The sequence below is a fragment of the Lissotriton vulgaris genome, chromosome 9 (genome assembly GCF_964263255.1).
Source record: "Lissotriton vulgaris chromosome 9, aLisVul1.2, whole genome shotgun sequence".
NCBI lineage: Eukaryota > Metazoa > Chordata > Amphibia > Caudata > Salamandridae > Lissotriton > Lissotriton vulgaris.
The window spans coordinates 506,135,713-506,149,956 of NC_141697.1; the positions used below are offsets into that span (position 1 = coordinate 506,135,713).

Genomic DNA, 14,244 nt, shown 5'->3' on the forward strand with positions numbered 1-14,244 from the left:
CTCTCCCGCCTGTATCCTGCTAAAGCGCTAGGACACCTGCGGGTAGCTATCGCGCTATATAAAAACCTATTCCATTCCATTCCATATGCATTGTACTTCATAGTAAGCCTTACTATTGTAGCAGTTCATTTTCAATGCTTGAGAAAGAAGACTGTTCAATAAATACCTTTTTATTGAAAACGCCCGTCTCTCTATATTTCTCTTGCACCTCTGGTGAAACTAAGCATGCACGATTGACTGGGTGAAATAGTTATCTATTGTTTCCGCAACTCTAGAGATTTGATTTCTTATTCTTGGGAAACAAAGTTGTCATGTTTTATGCGGTTGTCAGAAACTAATCCCTTCTTGTTTATTCGAGAAAGTTTCTAGTGACCTCTGAGCTAGCTGGCACTCACAATTAAGTCTAATATAGCCGGTAGAGACCTAGTAGTCCTCAGTCCTACGTCTAAACTACAGGATATATTATTCCAATGCGCAGAGCCTATTGGGAATATAGGAACTACACTACAGTACCCCCAAAGTCTATCAGGAGCAGAGCTGCATGGATGTGTCCTATCAAGACTGATTCCCGAGATGAACATTATTCAGAGCCCTCGACTAAACCTGCACTCATTAAAAGGATAGCCCATGGGTTTCAGGCTCGACACCAAGGCATGCTTGACACCAAGGACTGAGCTCAAACCAACAGTCTTTACCAGACCGTGTCCACACGCATGGAGAGTATATCCTGCCTGCACCATTCTCTGCCAAAAACAGGCTCAGCAATTGACACTGCCCTCTAAAGTGAAGAGCGTTCAATGCTGAAAACTCTCATACCAAAGGACTCTCGAAGACGAAGCACAGCGCTTCAAAGCAGAGAGAGATGCAGAGGAAATCAGTACCACCACAGGTGGCTAGAAAACAGCCTGATCATTGGCAAAGGGCATATATGAAACAGAAACAGGCAGTCCCCGAAAGCCCGCTCTTAAATAAAGGCAGCCCCTGAACTACATATGGTCTCTGGAGCTTAGTGAAACACTGCACATAGGCCCCGGCAGTCCCGCTATCGGCCACGCTACAGAGCCTCGCACTACCGCCCATAACTCCTGCCCACAATTCCTGCATCCTGCCCAACACAGTAGCCGGCGGGGGAGGCTCTGCGCACACACAGGGCTTCACCTGGGAGACGGACAGGGACGGTACCAGTTAAGGTCTCCTCCAGTCTTCAAGAGTGCCTGCTTCACAACGACTCTGCCCGTGGAGGAGGTGGGGGTGTTGAGGCAAACCCTCAAAGCTTTTTTCCTCTAATCACTGGTGCTGCACGGTTGCCAGCGGGGCAGCCCTTCCGCAATACCAACGCAGCCTCGCTTCGGGACGAGCCCCTCGTTGGCAGGCAAAAACCCATGCGGGAGCCAATACCAGCGCGGCTTGTCCCTGATGTCTGTGATGACGCACCCATGGCTCCCGAGCTGCAGCGGGGATTTCAGCAGCCATTTCGGTGCGCTTAGTCTTAGGTCCACGTCGGTGATCTCGGGGCAATTTCAGACGGCTCAGCAGTCACGCCGACATCCCAGCCAGGCACAGAGCCCCGCAGTCACTGGGTGCCGCCGTAGACCGCTTACAGGTCTCAATCCGCGGAAGGGGTGATTTAGAGAGCGCGCTTCGCTTGGGCCGGCATCACCATGTTTTAGGGGAGAGCACTTGCACCTCAGCACTGTTTAGTAGTGGTAAGGCTCTCAGAGTCCTTAGTCCAACAAAAATGGGAGGTAGAAATAGGAGGCAAAAGGGCAAAAATGTAGGGGGAGACCACCCTAAGGCTGACCGGTCCAACAGGGCACTTGTCACCCATCTGTCTAAAAAGATGCTTTAAGAATGATTGATTTGAAGAAACTGCCCAGCAGGAAACTGGACCCAGCTGAAAATTGTCTGGAATTATGAAGTGCAACCACCTCTTGACTTTGGCACATGTGCGAATATAGAACCTATATTCTTCATCCATACTTAGTTGTGGAATAACCCTTTGAGACATTTATACAGAAAGCTGAATCCCTACTTCTGGTTTTGTTGTAATGTGGAGGAGACGCATGATTGGTGACATTGCTGAAGGCTTTTTGACCCTTGGTGAACATTGCCCTGTCTTCCCACAATTGCAGTTCCTGGAGACCTAAATGGAAGCATACAAATCCAGCTAACCGTTGACACAGGGAGCTCTTAGCTCCCTGTGTCAGCGGTTAGCTCCTAGTGGAAAACCAAAACTCAACTTTAACATATGGGTCCATCCTAACCCTGTGCACAATTTGTATAATGCAACTGGGAAAGTAGTCACTGAATTGTATATAAACTTCAAGCAGGATTTAAAGTATAACCGTTCATGTCCGGATCGCCATAGCAGGTGACTGACCTATCTTTCACCTGTACTTATTGCTATATCTGGCAAAAAATACAAAATCTTGTAGGAAGCAGATAGTTAATCAGTAACCTTGGGTGCTTGCTGAAACGATAAAAACATGACGCCCTGACTACGATCATACCACCTTTTTTTCCTTAATGTCTGAATTGACAAAATAGATACGCATCAGTATAGTATTGAAAGGCAACTCTCCTTTGTTTTCAGTTGAGTGGCCATATTTATTGAATAGTCATGAGCTATTTATCAGCAGAGAAATCCTACATTATATATCAATAATATTTCCTTTACATTGCCCAATGCTGCATCTGTTAAGCACTGCTCTTCATTTCCCTCAAATAAATAGAAGTATTTGTGTTAGTGGAATTGTATCCGTCTTCCTCAGGCGGTAGACCCTGCTGGTAATTTGAGTCTGATCTACAGAACTCCTTAGATGGACCCATGGGCCTGTCACACCCTCTCTGGACACTATTTTCTACCACCTGTGAAAGACTGGCTTGCCGATTGAGCTGAACTTAAATATTTAAGAGGAAGTCAGCTGCAGTGATAAAACAAAACACAAAAATTGCTGCTCTGTTTACAATGCATTTATTTGTTAAAAATTTTAATGTGGTGAGGTATAATATAGTCCCTTGTACACTGGAATGCAAGCACCCAATAAGAGACAAAATGATACACAAAACACCCAATGCATGAGCAGAGAGAATACTACTACCCAAGATGACCCCAATCCCACTCTCCATGTATTTTAAAGAATTGGTAGCTTCTGAAAGAAACACGTAGTGATAGATCCCAAGCGTCAGACTGGATCCAGAATGTTTTCGTCAGCAGTGCCCCTGCTCGTTGAATGTGGCGTTGTGCAGCTCCGCGTCCGTCGTTGGCATCATATTCACCGGGAAAACGTTGCAGCAGCTAGTTAGACGCCGCCCTCGCGCGCTGATGTCAGTTGTTTCTTTTTCTGCGCTAGCAAGCGCAGAGCCGGTAAGAGCAAATACCCACAGTCAATTTTTGACTGAGTTCTTGAGATTTTTTGTCTCCATTTTCTATCGACTCCTGGTGCCGAGCAGGGATGCCCGGTTTTAAGTCCTGCGGAACCTGTTGCCGCATGATGTCTGTGACTGGACCCACGACGTGTTTCTCTACTGCCTGGAGCGCGACCATGACCCCAGGTCGTGCTCCAACTGTCTGGCCAAGTTTTTGCGGAGCGGTCCCGAAAGTTGCTGGAAACTCGGCAGTTGGCTCCGTGCCGTTCGAGGTCCTGGTCGAGGGACCAGTCGCAAAGCCACCATCACCATTCGTCGGGTTCCAAGTCCTCGCGCTGGGGGTCAGGTAAGTTGAGACACTCGAAGAAGTCAAAGAAGCGTCATCGTTCTCAGACTTCCCCTTGCCAGTTGTGCGACGCGCCTGAGGGTGCGGGCGGTACCACCCAGTGGCTTCGGTGGAGCCTGTGCAGTCGACCCCGGCCTTCCCACCCTTTCCGGGTCCGGGAGTGCCTCCGGCCCAGGTGCAAGACTTTCTTCTAGCCATGGCTGCCCTTTTTGAGCCGTCTGACACTGCCGGTGTGCCTTTGGGCCCCGCGGGCCTGACTGGGGGTCCTTGCCCTGTGCTAACGGCGGCTTCGGTCCCGGCGTTGCAGGACCCCTTGGATCCAGGCATGGATCCCGATCGACGCTGGTTGACCTTTCGGCTCATACGCTGGCGTCATCTCCCCCAGTACCCCCTGTGACATAGTCTGGTCCCGCGGATGACGTCTGCCTCGGTTTCAGCCCCGAACTAAACACAGTTCCATTCTCGCTTCGTTTGATGCCGATTCCGACGCTAATGGGGGAATTTCTATCCCTATGTTCAGCCTCCATCTTTTCGACCTGTTCCTCAAGCCATGGAGGACTGGGAGGGGCCTGAGGACCCTCTCACGCAGCAGTGTTAGTTGGATCAGGATTGGGCAGAAGAGTTAGGGGATGCCAGTGGTCTTGACCAATCCCCTGAACTTGGCTTCCTGTCCTCGCCCTCTGTGGCTTCGGAGGAGGGAGCGACTTACAGTGTGGTTTTGCTTAGGGCAGCCGAGGCCCTTGACCTCGAACTCCCTTGTCTCTTCGGAGCCTCTGCTGCCGTTTAATGAAGCTTATGGGCACTTGGTCCAGGCCCACCACAGGGGCTCCTGTGGATAGGAGTGTGGCAAGACGCCACTGCCGGGTTCCAGGCGACCCTCCTTTTCTGTCTACCCACCCCACACCCAAGAGTCTGGTTATCCAGACCTCTACTTCCCAGAGCGCATTCCCTACCGTCCCTCCGGATAAGGAATCCAAGATGCTGGAGCAGTTTGGTAAGAAACTGTTTTCATCTGCCAGCTTAGCGCTGTGGTCGTGAACACCGCATGCCTCTTGGGCCGTTATTCCCACTCAGTGTGGGATACGATTGCAGGAGTGCTGCCTCAGTGTCCGGAGGAGGCCTGGACACTGCTCTCCCAGGCTATTGCTGAGGGGAGAGATGCAACGAAGTTTGCCATAAGGTGCGGACTGGATACTGCGGACTCGCTAGGCAGAGCGATTTCACAGGGTCCACAGGCTTCTTCAGTGAATGTCCAAAACTCTCTTATGGACATGCTCTTTGATGGCCATCGCCTTTTCGGCGACAGAAAGCGCATCATGAGCTGTATTTTTTAAATTTTTTTATTTTTTATTTTAGAGTTTTTTATAGCACAAATTTGACCCGAATCTGGTTTCAGGGTGCTTTACATAGCACCAGTTGCATTACATGAGGACTCATTTTTGTATTTTTGCTAGGCACGGGGAGATTAAGTGACTTGCCCAGAATCACAGGATGTTTAGCGTCATTGCCGAAAATTGGGCAGTCCACCTCCACCCCCGCAGCATCCGCCTCAAAGCCTTCCTAGTCAGAGCTTTCAGGCCCATTAAACACCAGTGGGCTGCAGGATTCGCAACACCTCCCCCACTGGCGCACCATCACATCAGACAGGTGGGCGCTGCAAATTGTCTGAAGGGGCTACTCCCTCCCCTTCGAGACTACCCCTCCAGCCATGCCACCCCAGTACCACCGCATGTCGGGGATCATCTGCAATTCTGCAAGAGGAAGTTACAGCCCTCTTGGCCAAGGGGGCAATCGAGTGCTTTCCTGTGCCAGAAATAGGTTGTGGTTTCAATTCCCACTACTTTCTGGTACCCAAGAAGGACACGGGCCTGCGTCCTATCTCGGACCTCAGGAACGTCAACCCCTTCCTACGGAGAGAGAAGTTCAGGATGTTGACACTGGCTCAGGTCTTATTTGCTCTCGACCCTGGAGACTGGATGGTAGCGTTGGACGTGCAGGACTCCTATTTCCACATCCCCGGTCCACCGGCGTTACCTGCGGTTCATGGTAGGCCACAAGCATTTTAAGTTCACCGTGCTCACCTATGGCCTTACCAGTGCCCCTCTGGTGTTCACAAAAGTGATGGTGGTGGTTGCAGCCCATCTACGCAGATCAGGGGTTCCAGTCTTCCCTTATCTCGACGACTGGTTGTTGAAGGCGGGCTCGCTCCAGACAGTCGTCTCCCACCTCCAGACTATGGCCGACCTCCTGCATTTGCTGGGGTTCTCCATCAACGTGCCGAAGTCGCACCTGGTTCCCTCTCAGAAGCTCCTTTTCATCGGGTCGGTTCTGGACTCAACACAGTTTCAGGTATATCCTCTCGAACAGCGAGTCCGGGCTATTCAGGCTATGATTCCAATCTTCAAGCCTCTATCCCGGTTTTCGGTCAGGATGACCCTTCGGCTACTGGGCCTGATGGCCTCTTGCATCCTGACGGTAAATCATGCCAGATGGCGCATGCAGGCTCTGCAGTGGAACCTGAAGTCCCAGTGGGCGCAGCATCAATCCAACCTCTCTGATCATGTCCAGATCTCGGAGGGCACTGCACAACAATTGCAGTGGTGGCTTACGAATCATGATGGGGTCAATGGCGGATCCCTCTCCCTTCCCCAACCGGAGCACACAGTAGTGATGGATGCATCCCTCCTGGGATGGGGTGACCACATGGGAGAGGTGGAGATCCGAGACCTCTGGTCTCTGGCGCGTCCCAGCTCCACATGAACCTTTTGGAGCTTCGGGCGATCCAACTTGCATGGAAGGCATTCCTTCCCTCTGTCCGGGAAAGTGTGGTGCAGGTGTTCACGAACAACATCACTGCCATGTGATACTGCAACAAACAGGACAGGGTGGGGTTGTGGACCCTATGTCAGGAGGCTCTGCGCCTCTGGACATGGCTGGAACATCAGGGCATTTCCTTGGTGGTTCAACGCCTGGCAGGGTCTCTGAACGCCAGGGCGGACAAACTCAGCCGTTGGTGCATGATGACTCACGAATGGCATCTTCACTCTGAGGTGGCGCAAGATCTCTTTTAGCAGTGGGGAGAGCCTTGATTAGATCTATTCGCCACCAAAGAGAATGCGCAATGTAGCAGTTCTGAGCGTTGGAATTTCCAAGGCGGCACTCGCTCGGAGACGCTTTTAGTCACAAGTGGAGTTGCTGTCTGTTGTACACCATTCCGCCTATACCACTTCTGCCCAGAGTGCTGAAGAAGATCAGGCGTGACCAGGCCCAAGTCATGCTTGTGGCAATGGATTGGGCACGGAGATACTGGTATCCCGAGCTACTCAGCATGGTCATCGATCTCCCTATCTGACTGCCTCTTCGGGAGGATCTTCTGTCACTGCAGCAGGGGGCGGTCCTCCACCCGAACCTGTCCAGCCTCCACCTCCATGCGTGGAGATTGAGCAGTGGCAGTTGACGTCTTTCGACCTTCCTCCCGAAGTCTGTCATGTCATTCTGGCAGCCAGCCGCCACTAAAACTGTATACGCCTGCAGGTGGAACATATTTGTGGCATGGTGCACAGCAAAAGCTGTGAATCCTCTTTCGGAGGTTCTTCTGTTCCTTCTTTCTTTGGCCCAGCAGGGCTCTGCTCTGGGCACTATCAAGGGCTATCTTTTGGCCATTTCATCCTTTCTAAGACTTCCTGATCAGCCTTCTCTTTTCAAGTCCCCTATTGTAAATAGATTCTTGAAACGCACATGTTCCCTCCTGTCCCTTTCGTGATGGCTCAGTGGGACTTGAATCTTGCTTTGTCTTATCTGATGTGTGCTCCTTTTGAGCCACTTCACAACTGTCCTCTTCGTCTTCTCATTTTAAAGACTGCTTTTCTGGTTGCCATCACCTCTGCCAGAAGAGTGAGTAAGCTCCAGGCTCTTTCTTATAAGCCTCCTTTTCTTTCTGTCCATCCGGACAAAGTTGTCCTAAGATTACCTCCATCTTTTCTGCCAAAGGTTGTCACTGCTTTTCACATCGGGCAGACCATCACTTTTCCCACCTTCTTTCTGCCTCCTCATCCCTCAAAAGAGGAAGAGAGGCTCCACGGGCTGGACCCAATATGTGCGCTCTCATTCTATCTGAACCGCACACAACAGTTCCGGGTGGATGATCAGCTCTTTGTTGGCTACCTCGGCGCCAAGAAAGGTCGGGCCGTGCACAAGCGGACCATCTCCCGGTGGGTCGTTTTGTGCATCAAAGCATGCTATTATTTGGCTAGAAAGGAGCCTCCAGTGGGGCTTCGCGCCCATTCTGCCAGAGCAACGGCAGCCACTACTGCTTTGGGACGGGGAGTTCCCTTGCATGACATCTGTCAGGCAGCTAATTGGGCCTTGCAGCACACGTTTACCAAGCACTGTTGCCTGGACAGCCAAGTCCGTAGAGATGGCTTCTTTGGCCGTTCTGTTCTCCAGAACTTTCTGGTGTGATCTTGGTTCGCAGATCCACCACCGGAATTGCTGGGGTGTCTATTCTAAGGTAATGAATCTATCACTACATGTTTCTGTCAGATGAACAAGTTACTTACCTTCTGTAATGATATATCTGTAAGAAACATTAGTAGTGATAGATTCCTTACCGCCCCACCCATCCTCCCCGTTCTCCATACTGATATCTAGGGTTAAGGTCACCCTTTTCAGGGCCCTAGTTTCATTGCACGAGTGGTTAGTTTATTGCATGGCTCTGTGTTCCTGGCGCGGAAAGTAGTGTACAGAACAGACAGCGGGTGAGGGCGCGTCTAAGTAGCTGCCGCAGCGTCATCCTGGCGAAAACGACGCCAACGACTGATTTGGAACCCAGTATCCCAATGAATGGTTGCCTTACCTTTGAGAAATATAAAGGTAAAACATACCCACTAGAACTTGTGATTGTAATATTGAACCAAAATGCTGAGCCTGCAAAAGCAACCTGTGCCCACCACTGTAGTTCCTACAGGAATAGATATATATCAATGTAATACTGTTATGAATATCAGATTACTACTCTACATTGAAATATCAATTTAATACTGTGCATGAAATGTTCATTTGACATTTTGCCATGCTCACTTGATAATGATCCATGAAATGTTCATTCAATACTGTCATGAAACGCCCATTTGATACAGTCCTAGAAAATGCCCATCTCATACTGCTCCATAAACCTAGTCAGGAAAGCCACCCCATCTTGTGCACTGTGCAAATTGGATACAATAAGACATATCCATCAGATACGGAACTACAAAGCACCCAGAAGTTGATTCTAAGCCAAAACATCAGATCAAACACTACACAATTAAAAGATAGACACTGAATATAATTCCCATCCACTGCTGTTTAATAAAATAAACAATTAGTGATTGACGTGAACGTAGACTTGTAATAAAAGGCTAATAAGACATAGCAAAATGAATTTTCTAGCAGTTTCATTGCATAAATGTCAATATGTGCACTCAAACCCTACTGTGTTTGTCAGTACTTTGGCTACTCTAAAACTATTGTTTTACAATAAATAATACCTTGGAGAATGTATATGTTACAGGAGGTCGGCAAGCCAAACCTAGATGCAAAACATTATGACCGGTTCACAAAATGCATCGTGTAGCAAACTTTTTTATACAACGTGCAAAACCTATAATGCAGTCCAGCAGCCAACCGGTCCTCACATCAGTTATTCAGGCAAAAAAACGAAAATTTACCATATTCCACAAATCGTTTTGCTGCTCACAATTGAACAGGTTCCTTGAAATATAAAACATAATGTCCATAAAGAAGTTGTTTAAAAGACAATGTGAAGTTATTCTTCAAAGGGTATTGTGTTTAATAGTTCTTCCATATCAAACACAGCATCTTGGTTTAATTTAAAAATGAGTCCTTGTATTTTATCAACAGTGAGACAAATCAGTCAACGTATTTTGTCCCCTGCGCAATAGAGCATATAAATATACATCTAAAAGCAATTAGTTGTATTGTTTACTCCAATTCATCTTTCTGAATGTCAACTACACAATTTAAAATTTCCATTATTTACATTTTCAAGAGATGCCAAACATTTACTGATTTTAGTTTCCACTTTTTTACAGTCTCATTTTAACAAAGCTTTCACTGTTTACACAGGTGGAGAATGAAACCAATGTCCTACAGGATGGATCTCTAATTGATCTTTGTGGTGCCACACTTCTGTGGAGAACAGCAGATGGATTGTTTCACACACCAACTCTAAAGCACATTGAAGCACTCCGACAAGAAATTAATGCTGCCAGACCACAGTGTCCTGTTGGGTTGAACACCTTAGCTTTTCCAAGCATTAACTATAAAGAGGTGCTAGAAGAGAAACAACCTTGGGCCTACCTCGCTTGTGGTCATGTACATGGTTATCACAATTGGGGTCATACCAATGACACAGAATCTAACGAAAGAGAGTGCCCGATGTGCAGGACAGTGGGCCCTTATGTGCCTCTTTGGCTTGGATGTGAGGCTGGATTATATGTTGATGCCGGACCTCCAACTCATGCTTTCCGCCCATGTGGGCATGTGTGTTCTGAAAAGTCTGCTAAGTACTGGTCACAGATTCCTTTGCCCTATGGTACTCATGCATTTCATGCTGCATGTCCTTTCTGTGCAACACAGTTATCCGGAGAAGAAGGCTGTGTCAAACTCATTTTCCAAGGACCAGTTGACTGATGCCATTGTTGAGACACAGCTAACATCATTTTGCTAAGTCAATACTGTGAATTTTTTGCCAACACTAAATTTTATAACATTATTATGAGGGGGCATAAATGATATAATGAATGGCTTGTATTTTTATATGGCGCTTCTTATGACAGATTTTCCATTTTATAGCAATGTAATTAATTAAGTATTACTACTGCCCAACTTACTGGCATTCATTGTATTGATAACAGAGCGAGGAAAAACGGTTCCTCCATTATATAAGCCTGTGACTTGCAGGTTCCCCAAAATTCCAAATAGTGAAGTCTTAACTCGCTTAGCTATATTACCTTGCATCCATTGAGACAAATACTTGAAAATTGGGCTGCTAAATTGTGCTGCATAATTCAAAGCAGTGGCATATTTGTTCAAGCCTGTTTGTTTAAAACGTTATATATTTATAAAGTCTATTTTAATACAGTCAATGTATTTGAAAGTGCTGTTTCTTTTTAATATTTTTGATTAAATATTTTCTCATTGTTTATTATCTAAAAGCTATACTACTGAGGGTATTTTCAGTGCTTACAGTTTTCTTAACTATGAGAAGTAAAAGGCCATTTTACTTTAAAATCAGTCTCTGTTATGCTTTCTTTACTGAGAAACAACATAAAAGTTAAACAACATACAACAACATTGGACACCGTTTAGTTTCAAAGAATTCTTGAGAGAAATAAAAGTCAACCATTAAACTACTTGAGACAAAAGAAACTTACAGAATTATACAATGTATCAAGAAAACATTCCTCTGTCAATAATGTAAGATTGAAGCAGAATATAGATTTCAGGGATTTTCCCAAAGGTTGGGAAAACATCTTCGTTATGTGATAACAGAATGATTAGCTGTTAAAGGCAACACCAGGAGATGCCTCTAGAAAGAATCATATAGCAATGAACTTCCTTTTATCATAATTCTTCTTGATAAGCATCCCATTTGGCATTGCTTGCACCAAATTCCATCATCACATTGGGCCTACCACTTAAAATAATTGGTCACTCCACACATTCCGGCTATCATCCATGGAGAGTCCAGTTGTGAAGGGCCCTTGAAAATTGCCTGACTGTAATAAGCCAGAATGCACACTAAGCTTGCTTGAATGCTAATCAAAATACTAAACTCAGGGACATTGCAAGCCTCAGCTATTCCTGGATGTGATGTAACTTGTCATGATAAAGTCTTACCCTTCCAGATTTCAAGATGGGGAGCTTGTGGTCTGGTTCCTTTGCTGTTCCTGCCTCCCCTCTTGGTAGTGAAGTGTTGAGCATTACTTTCAGTCATGTTTTTCTTTGATTGATTGAAAAGAAATGTTGGCAGGACTACTCTGGTGAAATGCACCAATCTATTGCTAATGACTTTAAAGATATTGTTCTTAACTGTGACCTTTTTCAAAAAGGCCTGACCAGGAATGGTCAGATGATCACCTTCTGTTTTAAAAGCCGTTTGAGGAAACTGTTCATAAGAAGAATGGCTTTAATATCCTCGCAGTGCTCATCTGACATAATATCACCCTTATGTGCCATAAAAAGTGAGGTGTTAGATTTTGATCCACCTTTGCCTGTTTTCCCACATTGATTGGGAAGGGGTTTCAGAAAAGGGTTTAAAATCAATAACCTGCATTTGATAGGATATTGATCACTCGAGGTTGAACTGGTGCCAGTGGGCATGCCTTCAGATTAGTCTTAAGTGCTTAAAATTGCATTCTCTGGCCACTCACCCTCCTAACCCCCCGCCCCCCGTCCCCCCCCCCCTCACCCCCACCACCGCCACACACACTCATTATTTAGAAAGGGCTTCGTCTGACTTAGTAACTTTACTGTTCTGTAAGTGAAGAAGCCAATTTCAATCTCACTTTGCCTGTGCGTTGGATAGTCCTAAAATCTACATTTACCAGTAAATGCTGCCTACATGAAATTAAAGCTGACCACACCTTTCCTGCCAGAAAAGGAATTGGTTTTCTTTCCAACCCATAGATATAGATTCTTTAATTTCCTATCAAATGGGTTGAAATGACTCATTGCAATAAGATGGAGGTATCTTCTGAAGTATCTATAATGCCGTAAGGAGTTTTACGGGTTAAATGTTTTCTACACGCTCATTGGCAAGGGAACACTACATGGATGCTGCTAGTCCTTGTTTCATTGTGACAGTGACACAAAGTATTGAGCAAGAATCGGACTAGTCCATTGCTATATTGGCAAAGGAGGAGACACGCTATATCTATGGTGTGTTCCAAATCTGTAGTTGGAGCCAAAAGTTGCTGCCACTGGGACATGAAATATATTCACAAATGTGCAGAAAGTCCCAAAGTTAGGTCAAATGAATAGCAGATGCATGGCTCAAGAATTGCATGATTGCCAGCAGGAAGAGTGGAACTTGAGCCAAAAACCAGACTGAGGAACTTTATTAGTCTCACTGGCACTGAAGACCTTGTTGAAACTAGTAGTGATTTTTGCAGGTAGGCTGTCGTTTAAAGAAAATAGATACTGTGTATGTACTTCGCATACAAGAGTGACAATTGTATTCCTAACGTAGTAACTGCTGTACACGCCTCATAGAAAATAAGTGCTTGCTTGTAGCTACCGGCAGCAAGGACAAAATTACCAGCTGCTAAAGTGGGCATTGTACCATAGGCGGATACGGGTTGACTATCAAACCGCTCTCATTTATTCTTTTACTCCACATCCTTCTTAGCATTTGAGGTTTTGTTATTTGTGTTTAGTCCCCAACTTATCTGCTGTTTCTCAGTAAGGAATTGTGCAATATGCAATTTATTTTATTCGGTTAATTGTATAATTTGTATAATTTGTTAAATACGGTGTACATGTGATTGTGCACATGCCATTTCTCATGTTCTGTTTTGAAAGTGACCTTGCCAGATTTTACATGTTAAGTTTATTTTAGAAAGTTTAATTAGTTAGCAGTTGCCTTTGTTGACCTAAAATCTTTTACTAATTTTACTGTACTTTAAACTTAGTGCTCTAAAGTTGCCTCTGGGTGGCACACGGCGCATTATAAAACTCAATAAATTGTATTTAAAGTTGGATCTTTTTTGTACTTTATTTGTGTACTATTCCTCTCTTTTGGGTTTCTTTGTGCGAGTTGGTTGAACAACCATACATTGGAATATGAGCCATACATTTTATTTTATTAAGGTAAACATTTCATCTTACTTTGAAATCAGTCTTTATGATAACTACTGCCTTCAGTTGTTTACTTGCAAGTATTTCTTATAGTTAATTAATTGACGGCTTTGCAAGCATTTTTCAGTTCATTACAGTCATTGTGGTCTCGCTGTTTGAGTATTTGATTGTTCATTTATTATCTTTACTTTGTTTACTTTCGATATATCTTGCTGTGTTACGACGTTCTTCTCTTCCACTCACTCACTTCTCTGCAGTCCACATTTTGCCTTTCTTTTTCACTGTTTCCCCATATACTGATCATTCCTCAACTTGACTTTTCTCTCTTCGTCGTCTAGTCTGTTCTCCCTATCCTAGCATCCTGCAGAAGGTCAGATTTCCTTAACATTGCAATAAATTTGTGCCACATTGTTGTGGTTCAGAAAGTGCATCGTTAAAGTCTATTTCTGAGGGGTTGTCCTCCTTTTTTTTTTTTTCCCTTCTAAATCATGATTTACTCATTGAGTGACCCTGTTTTTGTTAAATGGGTACTCTAAAGAAAATACATTTGCATATATTTCGACTTGTGGTCATGTCTCCTATTGCTGTAGAACCATGCCAATTAATGCATGCAGAATTTAGGTGTAAACTGTTGATCAACATGTTTCCTAATCCAACACGCTGCAATG

The 14,244-nt window shown here is 45.5% G+C and overlaps 1 protein-coding gene across 1 annotated transcript in view; it reads left to right on the plus strand.

Annotated features, from left to right (window-relative positions):
• The window catches only part of PELI2 (pellino E3 ubiquitin protein ligase family member 2), a 245,404-nt gene extending 231,927 nt beyond the window's left edge, over positions 1-13,477 (plus strand). Inside the window, exon 7 of the mRNA XM_086937969.1 lies at positions 9,842-13,477. Within this exon, the coding sequence (XP_086794095.1) occupies positions 9,842-10,408 (567 nt within the window). The 3' untranslated portion in view covers positions 10,409-13,477. The remainder of the gene's footprint in view (positions 1-9,841) is intronic.
• Positions 13,478-14,244: the final 767 nt, after the last annotated feature.